The sequence below is a fragment of the Pipistrellus hanaki genome, assembly GCF_964339955.1.
Source record: "Pipistrellus hanaki genome assembly, chromosome: 2".
NCBI classification, from domain to species: domain Eukaryota; kingdom Metazoa; phylum Chordata; class Mammalia; order Chiroptera; family Vespertilionidae; genus Pipistrellus; species Pipistrellus hanaki.
In genome coordinates this window covers 72,418,204-72,443,181 of record NC_140504.1, presented here as the reverse complement: position 1 = coordinate 72,443,181, position 24,978 = coordinate 72,418,204, and the positions used below count along the sequence as shown (strand labels likewise).

Genomic DNA, 24,978 nt, shown 5'->3' with positions numbered 1-24,978 from the left:
TTTGGGGAGAAAGATGTATAGATTTGGCAATCATTCTTCTTTAACTGTTTGGGAGAATTTACCAATGAAATTATCTGAAACTGGAGATTGTTTTTTTAAAATTATGAATTCAGTTATAGGATTATTCAAATATCTATTTCATACTTGGCGAGTTGTGGTTTGTGCTTTTTGAAGAATTGGTTTAGTTCAATTAAGCTATGAAATTTATGTATGTAGAGTTGTTTGTAGTATTTTCTTACTACCCTTTGATGTCTGTGGGGTCTGTGATATCTTCTGTTTCATTCCCAATACTGAATAGGTAATTTTTTTTATCTCTCTCTTTTTAATGCTGTTAGTTGTATTAGAGGTTTACCAATTTTTAAAAATATATTTTTTATTGATTTTGTACAGAGAGGAAGGGAGAGAGATAGAGAGTTAGAAACACTGATGAGAGAGAGTCATTGATCAGCTGCCTCTTGTACACCCCCTACTGGGGATATGCCCACAACCAAGGTACATGCCCTTGACCGGAATCGAACCCGGGACCTTTCAGTCCCCAAGCCGACGCTCTATCCATTGAGCCAAACCGGTTTCAGCAGAGGTTTACCAATTTTATAGTTCTTTTCAGATAACCCATTCTTTGTCTCACTGACTTTATCTATTGTTTTTCTGTTTTCAAGTTCATTGATTTCTGTTCTTTTCATTTCTCTGCTTAGTTTCAGGTTATCTTGTTATTCTTTTTCTACTTTAAGATGGGAGGTTAGGTTTTGATTTAAAAAATTTTTTTCCTCCTAAAATTAGTATTTAGTGTTATAAACTTCCTCTCAGCTCTGTTTTATTTGCATCCCACAAATTTACATCTGCTGTATTTTCATTTTCATGAAGGTCAATATATATTTTAATATCCTTTGAGATTTAGCAGCATGGAAGATGTTAGTTTCCAAGGCTATTTAGTCTACATTTATAATGATTTAGACAATAAATAAAATTATAAAACATATTGACAATTATTTCTTGGTAATAAGATTGTGTTTTCTTTGAAATTTAGTCATCTTTAATTATTACCATATAAATTATGAAAATAAAAATGGGCATTATATAACTTGTGATGTTAACCCATTTTAAATTGTAGTATTTGCCATACAAAATTATTTAACATACAAAAATATTGATTTCATATGGTTTAACCTAATAATTCTTATAATGTGATACATATAGTTCTCCTTTAATAACTGACTCTCAGTATTCCATTTCACGACTTAGCATAACAAAGAAAGCAAAAAACCGTGATGCAGATCAGTCAGCAATATGACTCAGGACCAAATGAGGTCATGGCTCCCCTATGTCTCTCAGAGAAGAGAATAAATTCTTGAGAGTGAGTTAAAAGAGAGAAATTAAGCCTTGACTGGCCAGTTAAAATTTTCTAGAGTGTTCAGAAGGTCATGGTGTCAGATGAGCAATGAGACAATGTCAAAAATGAGGCCTCTGGCAAAGGTTACACACTCCATTTCCAGTTGTAGATAAATCCATTTCTGTGGCTTACAGTATAACATTAGGCAAATTTTTTTTTAACCTGAGTGTAAATTATGGATAATAATGCCTAACCTGTGGTGTTGTTGCAGAGATCTAAGTAGATAATATGTTGAGGACCTGGCACAATTAGAAGCCAGTATATTTTAGCTCCTTCTTCCTCAGTCTCTAAGGAAGTCACTGTTTTTTGAAAACCCTAGCATTAGGAGTATATGTCTCTAGTTCAAGCACACACTTTGGAACCACAGTGCCTGTGTCCAGACCTCATTAACCATTGAGACTGTTGGCAAATTACATAACCCCTCCATGCCTTGGTTTTCTTCCTATGAAGGGTGTGGCAGTACTATGTACATCTTAGGGTTGTTGAGAAAATTAAATGAGCCAATATAGGTAATATGCTCAGAACACTGCCTGATATTTAGCAAGCACTATATAAATGGCATTTTATTGGTAGTATCAGAAAATGGATTGGGATTAAAGAAAATTTTATTTTGAAAAGAAATATATAAGTTCCAGAGGTGGAGGAAAAAGGAAAAGGAAAAGGGTGTGGGGAGAGAAGTGAGAAGAGGAGAGAAAGAAAAAGAAGGGAAGGCAGGAAAAAGGAAAGGAAGGGAGGAGAGAGAGGAAAGAGGGGGAAATAAAAAAGAAAAATATTTTAAGGCATTCCATTTATTTTTCTAAAATGTTGGGAGAATAAATCTAATATTGTACCAGACAGGATGCTTGCTACATGACATGTCTCTGGTAATGAAATCTTAGAGTATTTTTATAATTTGTTTTTGGGAGGGTGGGGGGGAAGCAGCAGGTAATGAGGAAAGGTGAGAGGGAAAAAAAAAGGCTTTCACAATCAATGAGTGAGACTTCAGGTAAAATTGAGAACAAAAGGAGAGGGGGAAGCTGCTCTACAGCAATGTCACAGCCAGTGTGGGTTCTGTTTCAGAGAAGCGAAATCGTGAGTGACAGATAATCACTTCATTTACTTCTTAGGTCTCTAGAGACAGTCCCTGATGCGGGAGTGTCTTTGAGGAGCTCCTTAGTGATTTTCCCCTTAATGGATTGATGTATTTGTAGTACGCATTGTAAAAATTGGTTTTGCTTTGTCTCCCAAATGCATAACCTTTTGGTTTTCTTTTTAATAATTGTTGGCAGCTAGCTTTGCATGACAGCATTGAACACAAATACCACTGATGATGATGAATGGATATAGGAATGTGGGATGCATTGCACTGAAAGGGTAACACATTATGTCTATGTAATTGCTTCATCTCCCTTAGGATAGACAAAGTTCAAAGAAATGTGAACATAGATGACTCACAGACATGTTCTGTGGAGCTACCCAGAATTCTTTTCTCTAATTACATTGACCTTTTCTCCCTTCCTCACTCATCACATGTGCACTCGCTGTACAGGGCATCTTGACAGAGTGTTCAGCCACTTAACTTTCACACTTTTATTTATTGCAGCATCTTCCTGAAGACAGAGCACTTAAAAATACTAAAGTGGATGGAAAACATCTTTCAGTTGTGCTTTCACTTTTTTTTTGCAAATACGTGATAAGCAGTTTAGAAGTTTCACTTTTAGCAGCATTCTTTCAAATTCCATGTTAATATTCCCATCAATATGTGCTAATATGAGTTTTGAGAAGGCTGTTCTAATTTGATATTTTCTAGTTAATAATTGTGTGGGAAACTGTGTTTTGGCTTTAAATTACCTTTGAAAAGCCAGATTCCTAAAACAGCTATCTTGGAATGGTATTTCAGTTAATATTATTTCCCTAAAAAATGTGGCATTAAACAAATGGTCATTTAGAAAAGTCCTAACACTTCTATTGCCTGAAGCTCAATGCAGCCCATCAAATAGTGAGGCAGCCCTGAGTATTATAGAAGATTTGAACATTTAAATGGTTCTTCTTGGTTTTGAGCTGAAATATTAACCTGGTAACCTCACAGGCTATACCTTTTCCTTAGGCTATCTGGAGACTGCTACTACATTGCCCCTTTTGACAAGCTCCTGTTTCATTTCATAAGAAGTAGTCACTGGACTGAACATCATTTTGGCTAGTATCCTAGACATCTTAGGTCTGATAATGTTGTTCGTGAACTCTGACACCAGACTTAGATGAAATATTTCAGCATAATCTATTGGTCAGAGTAACTAGATTTCAATGGAACATTTACCTCCTCTCTGCTGAATGATACTTTTCTTTGTCATAAGTCTAGGGTTGTGTTAACCTTTTTAGAAGCAGCTTCTTCCTATTCAAATCCAGATTATGACCAATGAAAAACCATCCTATCTAATAAAATAGTAATATGCAAATTGACCATTACTCTCAGGAATTTTGGAAGAAGCAGCTTCACGAAATGTGGAGGGCTACAGACATAGCAGCATAGCGGATGTAGCCACGAGAGGGCCACAGATTTCCCTCCTCATCCACGTAAGTCTCCTATGGCTTAAAATGGTATAGAGTCTTCGAAAGTTTCCCTAGGGCTTTGAGCAAAATGTTGGGTTTTGGTGATAGTACTCTAGAGAGAAAGCAAGATGATGTGTCTATCCAGAATTCTGCAGCCTAGCTGAGGGGGGTGCTGCATATTGGAAAGATGTAGGCTTTGAAGTTTGGATTAGGATTTAGCTGTGTCTTTGCAGATTGCACAAGCTGGTTTGATGCCTACAGATTATCCAGTTGTCAATGAAGTGAGAGTACTACAGTCACCCATCCCAGGCACTAAACAGAAGTGTTACCACTGGAGCTAAAGGCTACGAAGGAGGACCACTGATAAAAACCCAAAAAGCAATCAGCTCTCTCCCAGTGATGTGTCAAGGAATTTGCACAATAGACTCTCCCAATCACATTTTTTGTACACCTGAGTTTTTCTGATATATTGCAATTCCATAAAATTAATACACTGCATAATTAAAGACCTCACACATACACTCCCTACACATCACATCTTTTTATACAATAGTTCTCTTTTGATCCATTACCACTATAAAAAGGTTCAAGGATATTCCTACAATTGTATCAGAGTGAAAAACACATATTACATAACCACTGTCTATAAAGAAAGGTATGAAAATACATCATGATCCAGTTATACTGCAGTGGTTTAAAATATTAAACAACTCATTTAAGTACTGCCTAGAACTCCTCTCCTTTTAACATAATATAAAGCACTGACTCTCAAACTTGAGGGTTCTTATATGTATTCAGATATTATTGGTTAGAAGTAACCACAAAAATATGTTCAAGATCCTTTAAATGAAAACATTTATTAGTTACAGGAGAGGAAGAGCAGATGTAGGCCAGGCTCAGGATATTGTTGAACCAGTGGCTCAACAATGTCATGAAAATTCCAGTCCTTTCCATCCTTCTGCTTTTCCTTCAATTCATCCTCTCATGGCTGTGAAAATTAGGTATTAGTTCCTACATGGCATCAAAATATCCCAGATTCTACAGTACAAATTAGTTGAGTAGGCATGCTGGTGGGCATTTTGTGTACATTAAAATTTTAAATCTTGACAACTTCATAGGGAAAGTATTATTTGCCTTGTTCTAAGATCACCCAGTCACTGTACAGAGAGGTTAGTTAGCAAGAGACAGAGTTGGGATTTGAAATCTGGTTTTCATTTGACTCTAGTTCGTATATTCTTTCCACAGCCCCACCACATCCCTTGACTTGCTGTGCTCCCTTTATGCCTTTCTCAGTCTCAGGTCTGGGCATGACAAGAAAAGACATCATCTTCCCAAAGAAGTCCTTGTCAATTATCTCTTGGCATTTAAAATATTTCAGATCTCACATTTATATAAAGTCATGAAAATGTCAGCTTTTGATACAGATCTCATCCTTGAATTCATAATTACATAGGGGAGGAAGGAATTGCATCCTAGTTTAGTATTTGATGGTCTCAAAATAGGAAGATTTATTTCCCATCAGTCACAAAATTTAAATTTTGTTATTTTTCTTTACTGCTTCTGGAAAGGTCTTACTTTGATTCAATAATCTAAAAGATTCGGCATGTGACTTTTTAAACCTCAACCAATGATACATTTTCTATTTTAGAGAAAGTGGCAGGAAAGGAGAGAAGGAGGGGAGGTGGGGAGACAGAGAGAGAGAGAGAGAGAGAGAGAGAGAGAGAGAGAGAGAGAGAGAGAGAGAGAGAGAGAGAGAGAGAGAAACATTGATGTAAGAGAGAAACATGAATCGGTTGCCTCCTGTGCCCTGACCAAGGATCAAACCCACAACCTGGGTATGTGCCCTGTCTGGGAATTGAACCCACAACTTTTGATGTATGGGACAATGCTCAAACCGGCTGAGCCAGTTGGCCAGGGCTGGCATGTGATTTTTAAGCAAAAGATACAATAATTTTCTACTCTTTTTAGTCATAACTCTCTTTGAAATTTTCCTTTGGTTTTTCTATTCTTTTCCATGCAGACCAGTCATCATCTCCACATTCCAATCAGAGGAGTGAATTCACAGAGAGAAACAATCTTTCTACAATGCTGTGATTATGAAGAGAGACAGAGCTCTCCTTTCAAAGCTGCTTCGTAAAGTAATCATAATCACACTGTAGTTCTGTGATGTTGATAACAAAACCAAATACGTTCTTCTCCTTGGAGCAGAAAAGTATCGTGCTGTTTATGATGAGTAGAAATAACATCTACGGAACTGAATATGACACACATGTATGTAGGGATGAAATAGGAAACTGAAAGGGGTGTATCCACAATCCTGGAAATGGACTCCAATAGAATGACAAAGAAAAATAGGGACTTTGTAAGGAGCAGGAAAAGTATTTAGTAACTGGTATGACCCAGTCCTCTATCAGAGCAGAGCTCTAGAGGCCTCCAGGGTTACCAGTTTAGATGCTGGAGAGGAGGGAGGTCTGTAAAGTCCCAGGGCAGTGCCATGATGGTGAGGATACATTCAGGGACATTAGCACAATGGCTACCTACTTGCTAAAGGATATACTTCAAACTATGCCTTCCAACTTTAAAAGTGTGAACCTGCTTCTGCCTTTAAAAGTACCACCTTGGAGAAAAAGAAGGGTAGGTGATCAGACACCCCAGGGGGCCCAGGACAGCTCTAGTTTCTACCTGTTATCCTAGAGCCATTATCAATAGCCCCTTCTTAGATAATGCTCTTAGGTCATTGTGCCCTTATAGTAGGATGACCACACAGTATGTTTTAAAGTGTCCCTGATTAGACAATTTATGATGTAGTCATCCTAAGAAAAGGACCCAAAGACAAGATATATTTCTGTTTGAAACAAAAAGACATAGTCAGGGAAAGACCTTGGCATCAGAAAGGAGGAGGAAAAAAATGGTAACACAGAGAAAACCTCCTCATTAATTGCCCAACAAAGACTATGGATATGTGATTGCCAATTTTTAAGGTAATCTAGGGAGTCAAGGACATAGCCGAAGACAGCTCAGGATTACAAACCTGCCAACATGTCCCATTGCCAAGGCTCCAGGAAACGGAGAAAAGGCAGAATACTAGTACATTAGGGAAACTTGACAAGGGTGACCTCTTCATCCACAATAAGCAAAACAAAAGACAATCCAAAGAATGGCCTGGCTGCCTCGCATGGCTTTGGAGGTTGTGCACGGCCCAGCTATCAGAGCGCCATTCCACAGACCCTGAGGTGAATGCCACCCTCTAGGGTGGAACACTGCACAGTCTACATGCGGCTCTCACAAAAGTCCCATTATTCTACCTCTCTGTGCCCACACATTGGTCTAACTTTTTATATACACACATTTTATTAAAATTCTTTTCTGAGGTCTGTAGAGTCTGCTCAATCATTTGGATGATATCTTCAGGTTATATGCACAAAAATCCGTGGTATTAAGTAGTTGATAACCTTGAAAAAGAGTAATCTCTCCACCCCACCATCAAGGAACAATGTCATAGACTGCATTTGAACAATAGGGAGATGACATGGCAAACAAAGACTCTTTAGGGATTCTCCCACACCATGGAACAATTCACAAAGTGCCACTCTTATCAGTTCACGGGCTCTACCACTTCCTTTTTGTAATTTTTTTTTCTTGACAAGGATTGCAATTCAAGAGCATCACACATTATACAATGGGCAAGGGTAGTCAAAGAGATTACATTTATTATAATTCTGATATCATTAAAATAGGCATCTTTCAAATCATCATGTAGAATAAAGATATATTAATATATTCCATACTCTTCCACAGACTGTGGGTACAAATAAAGAATTCATTTACATTAATACCCTAAAACTGCAATGTCTTCAAGTCCCTAATTTCATTGCTAGAACTAAAAGGAGTAATAAAAGTTTTTCTCTGACAGAAGGGCCTGAGGTGGCAGAATTAAAATGTAAATGAAGGATCTCAGTGATCTAAATGACATTTTGAAAATTGTTGGGAACTGAAAAAAAAAATCATAGAATAGTTTACATGGTAGGTAGTAAGTAACTCTGAAGTTTATACCTTGCATGCTGCCATCTTCATGTCTTAGTGCACACCATTCTCTGCTTTGATAGTGTCCTTACCTTTCAACCTACTAAAACCCTATCTATTCTTTAAGGCTTTCTCTATGAAGTGTTTGAGATTCCTCCAACAAAATTCAATGTCTCCATTAATTACATCTACACCTGTTTCATAGTAGTTACTGGACTCCCCTTTGTATCATATATATTTATTGCTTATCCAGTCATCATAAAAAGCTTCTTGAACTTATTAGAAAGTCATCCCTAACTCATATTTACATCTATGGCATTGAGGACAATATTTTTGACATTTTAGAAATTAGTTATTATCTAATTAGATTAGGAAATAAAGAATAGCAGTCTATTATAACTCTATAGTCTGCATTCATGAAAGGGACCATATAACAATTTATAACAAACTAAAGGCCTTATGCACAAAATTTGTGCACTAGAGGGTGGGGGGAGGGGGGCTCAGCTTGGCCTGCATCCTAGTCTGGGACTTCTTGGGGGATGTCTGCCTGCCAGCTTAGGCCTGATCCCCTTGGAACTGGATCCCCTTGAGGATCAGGCCTAAGCCGGCACTCAGACATCCCTCTTGCAATCCAGGATTCCTCGCTCCTTACCACCTGCCTGCTCACTCCTTACCGCTTTGCTCACTGTTTCTTAGTGCTGCTGTGGAGGTGGGAGAGGCTCCTGCCACAGCCACTGCACTGGCCAGCCATGAGCCAGCTTCTGGCTGAGCGGTGCTCCCACTGTGGGAGTGCATTGAGCACCAGGGGGCAGCTCCTGCATTGAATATCTGCCCCCTGGTGGTCAGTGCACATCATAGCAACCAGTCATTCTGGTCATCCCACCATAACAGTCACTTAGTCTTTTATTATGTAGATATTTTCAATACAAAGTTCTCTTAGAGTTTGTTGAATTATATTTTGTTTTAGTGGGATTTTAGTACTGCTGTACTTCATAAATACACATAAGGTTGCATTTGGCTCTAAATAACAAAACCTAACCATGTAGAATTAACTAAACAGAGGTTTATTTTTTATTTAACTAAATAGAGGTTTATTTTTTATTTTTATCCTGTAACATTGATCTTATGATATACTAGAGGCCCAGTGCATGAAATTCGTGCATTGGGGGGGGGGGGGGGGGGGGGGAGGTGTCCCTCAGCCCAACCTGCACCCTCTCTAATCTAGGACCCCTTGAGGGATGTCCAACTGCCCATTTAGAGATCGGGCCTAAACGGGAGGTCAGACATCCCTCTCACAATCCAGGATTGCTGGCTCCCAACTGCCCTCCCCTGCAGGCCTGGTTCCCCACAACTGCCCTCCCCTACAGGCCTAGGTAACCCCCCCCCCCAAACTGTCCTCCACTCTAGGCCTTGTCTCCACCCTCCCCCCCTGCAACTGCCCTCCATTGCCCACCTGGTCCCTCCCAACTGCCCTCCACTGCTAAACTGGTCTCCCCCAACTGCCCTCCTCTGCTGACCTGGTCTCCCCTAACTGCCCTCCCTGCTTGCCTGATTGCCCACAATTTCCCTCCCTTGCAGGCCTGCTTCCCTCCTCCCAAGTTCCCTTCCTTGCAAGCCTGGGTCCCCCCCACCCCCAACTGCCCTCCCTTGCTGGCCTGGTCTCCCCCAACTGCCTCCTCTATTGGCCTGGTCACCCCTAAGTGCCCTCCTCTGCCTGCATGATCATCCCTAACTTCCCACAACTACCCTCCCCTGCTGGCCATTTTGTGATGGCCATCTTGCGTCCACATGGAGGAGCCATCTTTGACCACATGGGGGCAACCATCTTGTGTCTTGATGTGATGGTCAATTTGCATATTACTCTTTTATTAGATAGGATGCTAGTAGCAAAGACTAGAAATAGAAGGGTGATACCTAGATTCTAAACAATAAGATAATTTTTCTGAGTCCTACAGACTCACAATTCTTTCATCCATAATTTTTCTGAGTCCTACAGACTCACAATTCTTTCATCCATCCATTATTCATTCATCAAACCTTTATTGTAAACCTATCATGGTGCCTATTTACTGTCAAGAGACACCAAACTTATGTAAAATAGTCCATACTGTCTAACGAGAAAATAATTTAGGAATTTAGGATGTAAGCATGTACATAGGAAAACATTCACAGTTAAGTTCAGTCTTAAGATTCATTGATCTTAAAGCAATGGTCAGTGAATCACTTCACAAGATTAGTTAGAAATCAAGCTCCTGAAAGAGATTCTCTAAAACCTTACACGTATGCTAAGACAACCCAACAGTGTCATTCTTCATAGGCTGTACCATGCTATTCACTCATGCTGTGGAGAAGTATGGGCAGACTTAATGAAGTGAGATATAGAAAACCATGTTGAAAGCATGGAGGAGTAGAAGGAGATGGGGAAAAGCAGAGACATAAACATGATTTTTGACAGAGAAATTGTCCTTTTTGGGGTTATGGTAGTGACAGGTTATTCTAAGATCCACCGGTGATTGAGAAAAAATTCCATCAGGACTCAGTTAATTTTATCACAACAATTCTTGCATGTTTCATTACAAAATTTCACATTGTTTGTGTTGCCGAACTGGCTCAGTAGAAACTCGCTTGCTACTTCTTAGGTTAGCTTGATACCAAGTCATACATGCTCTTGCCCAACTAGAAAGTACCTGTTAAAATACAAACAGGGCTTTGTGACTCCAGGGATATGGGATGAAAGTGTCCGCCGACCAAGCCTGGCACACTGTGACTCAGAGCATGTCCAAGCCAAAATTTAAGCAGCATGAGAAGTAGTGGGTGGCAGAATGTTACAGAATCTCAGTGAAGTTTCAGAACATGAAGTTTCAGAACATATCTATTTTTTAGATATCCAATGTGACCTGGTTTTTGGAATTGTGAACGCTGGATTATAAAAGGGCACTAGAATCCTAGAGTTCAATATATAAGTAGTCAATTATTTGTATCCTCCAATTCCATCTTCAGTTCTGATTCTTAAATTCCAGCTCTTTTGTCTCAATTTAGAAAACTCTAGCCCTTGTCATTATTGGTACATACTTTCTTAATTCTTCTAAATAATTTTAACAACATTTTTTCAGGAAGGGAGGAGGAAATATATTTTATTTATTTTTTATTTGTTTTTATTGTTGAAAGTATTACAGATGCTTCCTTTTTTCCCCATTGATCCCCTCCATCCCCCACACGCCCCTCACAGGCCTTCACCACACTGTTGTCTGTGTCCATGGGCTATGCATATATGCATATAAGTTCCCCAGTTAATTTCTTCCCACCCACTCCCAACCCCCACTTCTCTCTGAGATTTGCCAGTCTGTTCCATGCTTCTATGTCTCTGGATCTACTTTTTCATCAGTTTATTTTGTTCATTAGATTCCAGATATGAGTGAGATCATGTGATACTTGTCTTTCTCTTAGCCTAATACTCTCCAGGTCCCTCCAGCTATCTCGAAGGGTAAGAGATCTCTCTCTTTAAAAAAAAAATAGATTTTATTGAGTTTTTACAGAGAGGAAGAGAGAGGGATAGAAAGCTAGAAACATCGATGAGAGAGAAACATTGATCAGCTGCCTCCTGCATACCCCCTACTAGAGATATGCCTGCAACCAAGGTACATGTCCTTGACTGGAATCAAACCCAGGACCCTTCAGTCTGTAGGCCGACGCTCTATCCACTGAGCCAAACCAGTTTTGGCAGAGATCTCTTTTTTACTACTGCATAGTATGCCATGGTGTAAATGTACCATAGCTTCTTTATCCACTCATCTACTGATGGGCACTTGGGCTATTTCCAGATCTTAGCTAATCAAAGTCACTAATCATCAGAGAGATGCAAAGTAAAATAATAATGAGGTATCACCTCATACCTGTTAGAATTGCTATCATCAACAAATCAAAAAGTGACAAGTGCTGGCGAGGATGTGGAGAAAAGGGAACACTAGTACACTGCTGGTGGTAATGCAGACTGTGCAGTGACTATGGAAAACAATTTGGAGTTTGCTCAAACAATGAAAAATTGAACTGCCATTTGACCCAATGATCCCTAGGATTTCTAGAAATATATCCTAAGAAACCTGAAACACCAATCAGAAAGAATATATGCACCCCTATGTTCATAGCATAATTTTCAATAGCTAACATCTTGAATCCACATATTTTTAATTAATCTCTCAGATTCTTTAAGCCTTTGTGAGACTATATTAGACAAAGATGAGGAATAACAATACATTCTCTGAACACTAAATTTGATCCTATACCACTCTAAAACCTGGACATGTGGCTCAATTGGTTGAAACACCTCCTGTGTAATGGAAGGAGTACATGCCTAGGTTATGGACTTGATTCCCATCAGGATATGTATTGTAGGCAACAGATGGATGTTTCTCTCTCTCTTTCTCTCTCTTCCTCCCTCTCTAAAATTCAATAAAAGTTGTAACCTTTAAAAAAATATTCAAGACTTGAATTTTTTTTTATGAAATTTCAGAAAATGCAAAAAATAAAATGGACATTTGCTAGTATAGTTTTCGAACTAGCCATTTGTAGCAAATAAAAATTTTATGACAATCAAGTAATGCACTTTATTAGGTACTTGTTACCTGCTGGTAGCAGACTTTGGAAAGAATCCAGGTCAGTGAGTAATGTAAGCAAAATTCCTAGAATAACACTGAGAAGGCAGTGTGGTCAAGTGGAGAAAACACAAGCTCTCACATTAGATAGGCCTGGAATCTCAACCCAGCTGAGTCCTGGCGAATCAGTGAACCAGTGTGAGTAATTATACTTACCTGACTGAGATGCCATGAAACATCAAAATTGACATGTGCACAATGCCCAGCAGAGGCGGGTGCTCACTAAACATGAATTCCCTGCCCTTTCTTGTCTGGCCCAGCATTAGAGTCCATGTTTCTTCAGTTGCGAGAGAAAAACACCTCATGCCAGTCACAAACAGCCTTCTGAGGAATCTTGGTGACAGGAAATTGTGTGCAACTAATTCCTACAGCGAGAAAGCTGTACCCTCGGTGGCAGGCGGTCTGCTTGCTGAAGACAGAGGGGCCCATTAAGCAAGCGCCACATTTGACCTGTTCCCAGGGTTTGACACTATCTGCGGCCTGGCTTGCTGCCCATTGCTCCTTGTGGCTGTGAATCAACATTGTGACAGAGAGGGCACTAGGTCAACGACATTCCAGTAATAGATCAAAGTGCTTCATTTAGACTCTTAGAGCAAACAAAAGGGAATATGGAAGATAAAGAGCTTAGGGTGGGTATAGACTTGGCAGAAACAGATACGTAAGGATTTTAAAATATAAATCTGAAAAAGCCAAAGACACTCACACAGTTTAATCATCAGAATGAAATCTTCTAACTCAATGGTTCTCAACATTTTTCCATTACTGAAAGGTCACAGGTTTCCATAAGGGGCTCTCGGAACTTCTCAAGCCCCATCTGGAGATTCTGTTGGTACTTCCCATCTAAGTAGAGTAACTCATTTTATTCCCTAGTCCATAAAATCATGTGTCACAATTTTTATGCAGTTTGTTTTTAATTCAATTTGAAAACCGGATTGGGGGGAGGAGGGGGTAGCATTTTTTTGCGTAAGATGTAGATTTCTGAGCTTCTTTGAAAATTTTTCCCCAAGGACATTTTACAGTCTCAATGTATTTTCAGAAACAATTCATATTGTCTTCTCCTAAATACAGTTTTCTTATCATTTCTTATCTACATTAAGACCATGAAGACAATTTTTAAAGAAAGCTATTTAGCAGCTACTAATTCTTTTACAAATGTTAGGTACCTCATGTATCATTTGGGTTGGGAAAATTAAGATGGGGGTCATTTAACATGATAAAATGGAACGAGACCCACAATTATGAAAATAATGCCAGGACTGTGAAAAATTATTGGTAGGTCAAGAACAACTTAAATTATCTCCATATAGAATATACAGATATAAAGTTTGGGAAATAGCCTTTAGAAGCAAGAATATAATTCCAAATGTGGTTTGAGTATAATATTTTAGCATATCTTCAAACATGGCTTGTTTGTTTCATTTTGTTTTCAATTAAGGCACAGATGGTGCTAAAAAACTTTGTTTTGGCCCATGAATAACTATTAATTCCTTTAAATGGATGGCTGCCATAAATATGAATGAATGGCTATATGTTTGTTCACTTGAAGAGAATTTCAATGTTCTTATACACACTGTTGTAGTTATTATTAAAATAAAATCTAGGGGTTGATTCAGCATGGCTCTTTGGTGTGTATCGTTTTGCAGTTGATTTAATTAATTGCATGTGTATTCGACTAACAGTATCTAGAGTCGAGTGGCTATATTTATGCTGTGATAATGAAATACTTCCTTTGTATTAGTGGTTTGTCAATAAAAGAATAATAGCAAATTACAGAAAGACTAAAGTGAATCCTGAGTTACCTATGTCTGGTAATTGATTTTGGAGGAAATAAAACCACTTTTACTCATTAAATTTTGTCATTAGATGGGGCTAATATCTGGGTGTCTTCCAAATGAGTCTCAAATAAACAGGAAATTCATGAATTTTTTGACTCAATAGTTTATATCTTTTATCAAGGTCTTCTCTCACACTATATTTTAGTCAAGTTAGAAGTATCAAATTAACTAAATATAATCACAAAAAAATGAATGGACATATCTTCAGATCTACAGATGAAAACTAAGCATTGATTTATAGAGATCACCAATAATGTTAGATATGTGATGACAAAATTGTCCTATTTATTCAAAATTCTAGGAGCACAAGGCATGTCTTTTAAGATTAAAAAAAAGTGGGATCAGGAAAATAATATTCTCCTTTGTTTTTTTTCCTAGGAGCTATCTTGGTCTGCAATAAATCCTTTAAATAAAAAACACCTCTCACATTTTCACTTTTGTGCAGTATGTTAACTACGAACAAAATTATAGCATATGTCAGTCAAATGTAAAGTATTATTTATATTGACATTAAAACCTGATTATTAATGCAGAAGCTCATGGAAAGTCAGATTAATCTGAACAACACATTATTTCCTTTTGGCCCACAATCTGTTGTTTCACAAACCATGGTTAATAGAGTGCCAAAAATAAAAGGGTTTGTTTAACTAAATGTATAATATATTCTGCAACTCATTTACATCTTATTATGTTAAAAGGTAGGCTGATATTAGCTAGTCTATGACTGTAATATCAAGGAGATGATATTCTCCTTTGTTTTTGTTTTTTTAAAACCTTAGGTATTCTTTTAAAATTTCTGAATTTTCAAAGCCTTGCTATTATTTAAAATATTAGTTTCCATTTTATTGATTTATTAAATTTAAAGGTTCTAAATTAACATTTAATTAAATGATTCAAAAGGAATCATTGAAAAATGTGATCTGCACATTTAAAAAAATCTCACCTTCTATTTCTTTTCTCTTGATTCTTAGAAAATAAAAAGTGGAACTGTTTTTTACTTGTCCTCGCTTAATAGATGGGAGTTGCCTGGATGACTCCAAACCCCGGGATGGAAACCTAGTTTCTTGTCAAGAGGATGGGGAGTTGCATGGCAGTTTACATATTTCAAACCTCTGGTTCAGGAGTCAGGAGTCTCCTACTCTCTCTGAGTGTTTGATGTCTGTTTTCATATCCCTTCCTCAGGATGCTGCCCTTTCCATGTATTATAGAATCAGGAAAGTGGACACTGCCTGGCTGGTATGGCTCTGCAGTTGAGCATGGATCTATGAACCAGAAGGTAATGGTTTGATTCTGGTCAGGGTACATGCCTTGGTTGCAGACTCCATCCGCAGTATGGGGTGTGCAGGAGGCAGCTGATCAATAATTCTTACTTATCATTGATGTTTTGATGTTTCTCTCTCTCTCTCTCTCTCTCTCTCTCTCTCTCTCTCTCTCTCTCTCTCTCTCTCTCTCTCCCTCTTCCTCTCTGAAATCAATAAAAATAAAGCTGCACACCCACCTGATTGTCCCTCCCCACTTGCATGTTCCTTCTTCCCCAAAGTTTCACTGGATCAAGCCTGTGACATGGTAAACTTAATGGAGAGTTTGGAAGGAAGGCGGAGGAAGGTTACAGTATAGCCTATACAGCAAACAGAATTTATTTATTAGCTATCTTATCTATACAGCGTCTTTGCATTTCAGTCACTGGGGAATTTTCACTCTTCCTCACCTCTCCACTGTTCCAGCCACTGTGCTGGCCAGCTCGTCTTCTCTGACCTCCCACATCTCCTTCCTGATAATGTTACCTTCCTACTCCAAGGCTCTGTTTACTTCTTTCACAAAACAGAACTGGGCTCTTCACCTCACTCCGATTCATAAAGACAATTATGGGGGTACGGGATGTGAAGCACACTCTTCAAGGTGCACTTCTGTCCAGCACAATGTTCTCCCAGAGAGGAAACCTGCAGTCACAGCTTTTTTGTCTTCTCTCTCCATTAGGTTGTAGTTTAGGCATCAAGGACTTATAATTTGACTGTGAGATGAAAGGGAGCAGTGGACAGTGAAAATTTGGAAGAATTGTCAAAACCCAAAATCTATAACAAGATCCAACCATCTTCAGTTGTAGAAAAACCAAGGCCTACGAGACTCGCAATTGGTTATACAGCACTTCCAAGTGGGAGTTGGATACAAGAGTCTGATCCGGGGCTGTTTCCATGATCTCATGAAACAACAACTGACTTTCTCAGAAGCCAAACAGCATCTCAGCGCTGTATATTTAATTCCTGATTATGTTGCCAGCATAGGTCCCACAGGAAAGAATAGCAGGAGAAGCATACAGCCACTGCACACCTAAATAACATTATCTCAGATACTCTGGTATGTTTATTATTCATTTTTTAGTTCTCATGTATAATTAATTTTCTAATGGCTTGGCATGATGTTTATGTTATGGAGGGCAGTTTTTATGCTTTCACTAAAATCTTTTGCAGCCACCATCAGAGATAAAATACCAAGCTGAAGCCTTCTTGTTCTGACAAGTGAATTAGTTAAATTTTATTTTATTATGTTCCTAAAGAAAAACAAGGGGAGGGAGGAGAGGAAGAAAGAGAAAAAGAAAGATGCTGTAGAAGGCAAATGGAAAATTACCAATGTCAGTCCTGTAGTTGAAATACGCCAAGAAAATGTACGTAATTTTCTCTATCCACTAGTAGAAATGAAATGTCTTCAAAAATAAATTAGGTTCCCAACACATACGTCTTAAATTTGCTATAACAGAACCTAAAGAAATTGTTTATAAATGTTAAGAAAATATGAGTAATAAACCTGAGGGCTAGATTTGACTGAAATTACTAACTGAAACAAGTTTACATGATAAACAGCAGATGTATCCAGAAAATGTTCACAGAAAGGAAGAAAGCCTCCCCAAGAGAATTCAGACATTTAGCAACAAACTTGGCTGTAAACATTTGTCCAGTAACAGGACAGAGAAAATGCTCCTGGGAGAACAAGAACCAGATTTCAGAGTCCTGGGCTTTGAAGTTGGAAATATTTCCCCAGAGATGCCACATTCTTCTTTCTCTCCCACCCCAGTAGATCACTAAAGTAAATTATCATTTATTCCCTCATTTTGTTATCCTGTCAAAATGTACACTCACTGATAAAGCCCATTAATGATTCATTACACGCCATCATCCCAAGATTTCCAGTATAAATTCCATCTTAAATGAGCCTCTTCTGTTTTATTAATGCTTAACCGACATTTAATAGCAACAATAGTGCCAATGAATTTTACCGTATCTTACCATTAAAACTCAGATGCTTCTGTATGAAGCAAAGGCCACAGGGTCTTCTCTATTCTCATTTTCTTAGTGGCGGCTGAGCTGAGATTCATTTAGAAGCAGAAATAATGGGATGTAAACATTCTTTTCATATTTCTCCTTTTCTCTACAGATCAATTCCAATTTCTCTAACCCTTCACTCTTTATCTATGAAGAAAGAAAATGAGGAAAAAGGAACATACAGAAAGTGGAAATGAAATTTAGATTGAGAACCTGTATTTATGTTTATCATGGAGTGAACAAACAAATGCATTAAAGTGATACACAGTTTAATTTCCTGGTATTTTATATGTAACAACGACTCACATGTTCCTTTCCTGAAGCTCTAATCTTCCCCAGAGCCTTCATCCGAAGCATTAATTCATTTACCAGCCAAGGAACGGAGCTGACTATGGCGACTGCTGCAAGTCCTAGCAGATGCAGCTCCAGCAACACCATTCACCTGTAATCCAGCTTCCTTTGCCTTTGGCCTGAGATCACCTCCTTACTTTGCCATCTTATTTGCTACAGCTGGAATTTTATACTTACCATAATGGGCTTCTTAAAATCCTTCCAATGTGGTTTTGTGGCATCAGCCCTTAACTCCAACATGCAGCTGATTACGGATGGATTTATTTAAATGGTCACCTCCCTCTCAGAATGTAGGCTTCTCTGATTGAACTTTGTATGCCCACTACCTACATTAGGCCTAAAAGCATAGTAGGGTTTAGTAGGCATCCAAAAAATGCCAATATATATATATATATATATATATATATATATATATATATATATATATATATATATATATTTGATTTCAGAGAAAGAAGGAGAGGGAGAGGGGGAGGGAGAGGGAGAGGGAGAGGGAGAGGGGGAGGGAGAGGGGGAGGAAGAGGGAGAGGGGGAGGGAGAGGGGGAGGGAGAGGGGGAGGAAGAGGGAGAGGGGGAGGGAGAGGGGGTGGGGGAGGGAGAGGGGAGGGAGAGGGGGTGGGGGAGGGAGAGAGGAGGGAGAGGGAGAGGGGGAGGGGGAGGGGGTGGAAGAGGGAGAGGGGGTGGGGGAGGGGGAAGGGGAGGGAGAGGGGAGGGGGAGGGAGAGGGGGAGGGAGAGGGAGAGGGAGAGAAGGACAGGGAGAGGGAGAGGGACAGGGAGAGGGACAGGGAGAGGGAGAGGGTGAGGGAGAGGGAGAGGGAGAAACAGACATGACTAAAGAGAATCATTGATCAATCAGCTGCCTCCTGCACACCCCCCATTGGGGATTGAATCCATAACCCTGGCATGTGCCCTGACCAGAATCAAACTGTGACCTCCTGGTTCATAGGTAGACACTCAAGCACTGAGCCATTCTGGTGGGGCTCCAATAAATACTTTTTAAATAAATTTGATAGTAAGGTTTAATGCATGAGGGATTTGCAGTGAGTTGAAAAAGATGGCCTCGAAAGTCCTTTACAATTTTCAGATTTTAAGGATATCAGTCTCTTCCATAGTTTTGATTATTACATCTATTCATGAGTTTCCCCCATTCCTCTTCCTAAGCTTTAGACCAACATGTCCACCTGACTGCATAGCTTTGCATCAGTGGACAGGACATCTCAAATTCACTATGTCCAAAATTAACTCATTTCCCCACACAACCATCTCCACTTTTCCAGTTTTCTGTGTTTATTAATGACACCAGACTCCTTAGAGCCCATGTGGAAAACATCCAGGATGGCACTTCTCTCCTCTCTAAAAACCAATCCCTTCAAAGTCGGGTGGATTCAGCTTTTCCCAAACCCAGTTCTTTTTGTGACTCTATTCTGCCAGTCTCCATCAAATTGTGTGTGACTGTAATTAGCACTTATTTCATTCTGACTTTCACGATGTATTTCCATCTCTGTCCCAACACCAGATCCTGGAATTTGTCTGTGTCATAGGCTGCAACTCCTACAAGGCATAACACAGGTTTTGCTCAACTCTAGATGGGCTGAATGATTGTCAGCATGTTAGGTTTAAATTACTTGGGCGGCATGAATCTTGCTATATCCTTTGTTTCTTTGTTTGTTTTTTGTTTTCCCCCTAATATAATATAGTAAAAGGCATTGAAAACAGGGTACATTCATCTATTATTGTTCCTGGGAGTGGTCCAAACAATTGGCAGTACTTCTATTTAAAAAAAAAAAAAAATCGCTCTGTTTTTTATAAAAGAAATACATAAATGGAAAGTCAGAAAGAGGGAGGGAGGGAGGGAGGGAGGGAGGGAGGAAGGAAGGAAGGAAGGAAGGAAGGAAGGAAGGAAGGAAGGAAGGAAGGAAGGAAGGAAGGAAGGAAGGAATGAGGGAAGATAGATCCTTTAGACTCAGCTCCCAGCTAAAACCATCCAGAATCCAGGTTTCCCACCCCTTCCAGTGGCCTGATGTGCGGCGAGGGAGGAGCAAAGAGCAGGCACAGCCCGAGGAGCCGGGAGAGCGGGCTGGGGGAAGTCCCGGAAGTCATTGACCAGAGCAGACGGCCGCCGCAGAGGGATCTGCTGGGGCTGAGGTCCCAACAATAACAAATCTCAGGGTCTGGCGGGGGCCGCCGGGGCCGGAGCTTGGGGGCGGAGCCCAGATTGGGGGAGGCGGGTGGGACGCTTCCCAAGGCCTCAGGGGATTGGAGGAGAGAGATGCGAGGCGGTGGAGCTCGAGAAGTGGGTAGCGGAGCTGACTGGTCAACTGAGAGGAGAGCGCGCTGATTGGGTGGCGCGGGAGGGAGACGGACCAGAGCTAACGGCGGATTGGCCGTGGCGACCGAGGAGGCGTGGCCAGAGCGCGCCGGAGGGAGCGCGAGGGCTGGTGGCCCGCCTGCCTGCCAGCCAGCCGGAGCGGCGGGAGAGCGCTGCGAGCGGGGCGCGGGGTTGAGGAACGCGGTGCGGGAGGCTCGCCGCCCGGCCCCGTCGCTGCTGTCCTCCGCGCCTCGAGCACTCGCTTCCTCTCCTCCTCTCCCTCCCCTGCATCCCGGCCCGGGGTCTCGGGCCGGGGGGACGGAGGGAAAGGACCTTCGAGGAAGCGAAAGCGGAGTGAGTGAGGGGCGGAGGGGGTCCCGGCGCGGAGCGAGGCGCAAGGCGCGCGCGGCTTCTTGTTCTCGCTCCGCAGCCGCCGCCGCCGCCTCCCTCCTCGCCGGGCGCCGCGGCCCCCGGGCGCGCGGGGCTCCCGGGGCGCCCGCACTATGCAGGCGGACTGCCGGCCGCCGCGATGGCGAGCCGGGCGGCGGTGAGCGCAGAGCGCAGCCCTGACCGGCCCCGAGCCCGGGCCGCGGCCGCCGCCCCCGCAGGGGCCGCGCTCCCCCGCTCCCGCTCCGGCCCGCGCCCTCCCCGGCCCGGCGCCGCCTCCTCCCCTATGCCTCCGCTCCTCCTGCTCCTGCTCGTCCTGCTCCTGCTGCTCGAGGACGCCCGAGCCCAGCAAGGTGAGCGGTTCCCGGGGAGCGCGCGGTGCCGCGCGGGGAGAGCCTGCGGGGCGCCGGGGCTGCGGGCCTGGAGCGTGGTCTGCCACAGGCCGGGGAGGTGCGGGGTGCCCTTCGGGGTGCGGGCAGTACGGGCCCGGCGCTTCCCACGTTGAGTTGCAAAGCTAGGATCAGCCTGTTGTCCCCCCAGCTTGGCGTAGCTTTTCCTTTTTTTTTTTTTTTTGGCCAGGCCATTCATTTTCCTGAAAAGAGGGGAGCGACACCCTGCTATCCAGGCCTCCTTTTTGGCATTGGATTCTTTTTCTAGGGAACATCTTTTGGGAGAGAGAAAAAAAGATGTATTGGAGACGTGACGCCTAAAGTTAAGCTAAATGGATGCGTAGACAGTTGGAAGGCGAGGCCATAAAATAGCACCTTAAACCCGTTCAAGGCAAGTGGCGAAAACTACTGAAGTTCTCAGGTTCATCAGCGAATGGCATTGATTCTGGTTATCTTTGGGTCTTGGGTTTAGGAACTGCACTTTACAATCCCTGATGGTGGTCTAGGAGGGATTGCCTGGGTCAGACGCTGGCTCTCTGACCTGGTGCAACCTCCTATGTTACCTAAATGGGACGCTCCACGTTAAAAGGGTAAGCTGGCCCAGAAAGGGACAAAACTTTTTTTTTTTTCCTATCTACAATCCTTGGAAAACCCTATTGAAGAAGCAAGCAAAATTGTTTATTGAGTAATCACGGTGTTGGAAAGAGAATGCAGAGCTGATTTCACCCTCCACCCTTTTTGTACTATTTTCGGGCAGTGAACCGTACTTTTTGATTCAGTTTGGCATCATTATTGAACCTATTTTTCATTGCATTTCCCAGTGAGGATTGTTACTTACTTCTGGGAAGTTTGTTTTTTAATTGATCCCCACGTTTAAGTCCAGCTTACTGTTGCTCTCATAGGGTTTTCAGTAGAGTATGGAATCTTGGCCATAAGCCTGCCATTATGAGGATGCTGAGACTCTGACAGGCCCATGGGAATATACTATCTCTTAACTGTAAGGAAAAGAACATATTTGGTAAACTGACCTCTTTTAGATTTAGGCAGTTCTATGCAATGTAGATGTTTAGCATTCAGGTTTTAGATAAATCTTCAGTAAATTTTGAACATTGGCCCTTAGTAAGTTAGAGTGTGAAATTCTTCTTTTCATTGAAGTCTTAGAGCCTGTGCTTGTAGTTTCCTCCTAGTAGGGAAAAACGCACACAACAAAAAGCAGGCTTATATATGGCTAACACTTACTGGGGCTTGCTTTGTCGCAGGCACAGTTCCAAGTACTTGACATGTATTAACTCAATCCTTACCACAAAGGTTTGAGATAGGTATTGTTATCCCATTTCAAACATGGGAAACTGAGACCAAAAAATGTAAGGTACCTTGGTATAGGAAGGAATATAACTACCTAAGCAGAATGCTCTGTTTTGCTTATTTCCAAATCAAAGTGTATAAAGCATGTTTTTTTTAAAAAAATACTTGAACAATGTAGAATGTTACATGTCTCCCCAGAAATGAGATGATTGTCTTGGGTTTTTAGAATTTCACAAGCCTGATCTAATTAAATGCGCAACATTACATTTTAAACAATATTTTATTTCAGCTCTTACCACTAGTTTAACAAATATATGTTTGTCTTTCACAGTGTTACCTTTTTTTGAACATTTTTTTTTTTCCAGAGAGGGAGAGAGAAATAGAAACACCAATGATGAGAGCCATTGATTGGCTGTCTCCTGCACGCCGGTTTGAGCTTGCACCCCAGGAATGGGCCTGCAACCTGAAACGGAACTGTGATCACCTGGTTCACAGGTCTATGCACAACCACTGAACCATACCGCTGGGCTCACAGTATTATCCTATATCCTGTATCTAAATGGCTGATATGCAAATTGTCTCCTCATGAGTTTGAGGAGAAACTGGGAGTTCGATTGCTTGCTATGATGTGCACTGACCACCAGGGGTGACGTGGAACATGGGGGCAATCAGCAGAGGCGGGAGGGTGCTAAAGGAGTGAGGAAAGGAGGAGGCGGGGAACCTGATTGGCCCTGATCACTGGCCAGGCCTAGGGATCCTACCTGTGCATGAATTTCATGTACTGGGCCTCTAGTCCTATATAATAAAGCCCTAATGCAAATTTACTGAACGATGGGACAACTGGTCACTGTGATGCACAAGGACCACCGGGGTGCAGACACTCAGCACAAGAGCTGCCCCCTGGTGGTCCGTGCACTCCCATTGGCCCATGGAGAGCACCGCTCAGCCAGAAGCTGGGCTCACAGCTGGCAAGCACAGTGGCGGTGGTGGGAGCCTCTTCTGTCTCTGGTGCAGGCAGGTGGTAAGGAGCAACGGGTCTCAGACTGCAAGAGACCTGGATTGCAAGAGGGATGTCTGACTGCCGGCTTAGGGCTGGGATTGGGGCTAAGCCAGCAGGCAGACATTCCCTGAGGGATCCCAGACTGGACTTCGAGAGGTCACAGGCTGGGCTGAGGACCCCTCCAGTGCACAAATGTGCCCCAGGCCTCTAGTCTTATATAAACACCAATGTAGATTAAACTCAAATAGAAATGCTGTTGATAATTTAAAAGATCTAATTTCTAGTTCTTCAAAATTGAGGATACATACCTTTTTTTCCCCTTAAAAATCTTATTTTTCAATTACAGTTGACATTCAATATTATTTTGTATTAGCTTCAGGTGTACAGCGTAGTATTAGACACTTTTGTCCTTTACAAAGTGATTTTTCTGCCCTCCCATCTCCCCATATTTCCAATACCCTATCTGCCACCATATATAGTTATTACAATATTTTTTACTCTGTTCCCTATGCTCTGCTTTCGTGACTATTTTATAACTGCCAATTTGTGCTTTGTAATCCCTTCATACCTGTTTCATAACTTAATGAAAATGGAATGATAGTACACAGTTTTGCAAAGGGGAAAGCATAACTTAACTGTAAATGATTATCATTGGTAAATTATCCGATAAAATAAGGACCAGTTAGGTATATATCACCTGAAGACTCAGGAATTGTGTGGGATTTCAACTCCCTGATTTTTAAAAATTGTATTTTCTTATCTAAAGGCCCTTGATACGGTCTGTGGTGGAATTGCTTTTAAACCTGTCTGTGTAGTCTAACAGATGTGCTTTTAGGGTCCACTGGTGTTCCTTGCATAACCTGAAAAGAAGGCAATTTCGGAATGAGAAGCGGTGCTTTAAAACACTTACAGAATTTTTAACAATGGACGTGTTTACAAAGTATTAGGAAAATACTGGAAGGAAATAAAATGGTAACAGTTTTCTTGTGCTAACACAGTTGTGGGTAATTTCTTCTTTATGAGTCTTCAAATTGCCTGCAGTTTGCATGTAGTCAGAATTAAAAATATGCTATGTACAATGTTTTTGTTAGATTTTTTTTTTCTCAACCAGCCTAAGTAGAATGCATGTTATATGCAGAGTGGGGCAAAAGGTTTACAGTTGTTCATATGGAAAATAATACAATAATTAATAAATTATAATACAAGAAAAAAGCTGGTTTGGTGTACTCACAATTGTAAGCCCGCTTTTGCCTTAGCACCTATAGATGTGGAGGTAGAATGTTGCTTCAGGGATTTTTTGGTTTGTTTTATCTTTCAGACATCATTTTGAAATAGGGATCACCTTCATTTTAATTAATGCCATACATAGCTACCCCTCAGGTTTTCTGCTGACAGAGTGATATTTCTTTTTATTTGGCTCAGTAAAACTGATCAGCCTTTCAAAACAGCAGAGATGTATTTTGGCCAATCTCATGTCATTAACTTATTTAT

The 24,978-nt window shown here is 41.0% G+C and overlaps 1 protein-coding gene and 1 long non-coding RNA gene across 3 annotated transcripts in view; both read left to right on the top strand.

The window, feature by feature from the left end:
* Positions 1–18,020, top strand: part of LOC311618191 — an 88,276-nt gene extending 70,256 nt beyond the window's left edge. For both annotated transcript variants that reach the window (XR_014794259.1, XR_014794260.1), the window contains 2 exons: positions 16,407–16,784; positions 17,859–18,020. This is a non-coding gene — a long non-coding RNA (uncharacterized lncRNA). The remainder of the gene's footprint in view (positions 1–16,406; positions 16,785–17,858) is intronic.
* A 2,470-nt stretch (positions 18,021–20,490) lies between these two features.
* The window catches only part of DCBLD2 (discoidin, CUB and LCCL domain containing 2), a 90,393-nt gene continuing 85,905 nt past the window's right edge, over positions 20,491–24,978 (top strand). The window contains exon 1 of the mRNA XM_084875457.1: positions 20,491–21,146. Coding sequence (XP_084731583.1) covers positions 20,936–21,146 — 211 coding nt within the window. The 5' untranslated portion in view covers positions 20,491–20,935. The remainder of the gene's footprint in view (positions 21,147–24,978) is intronic.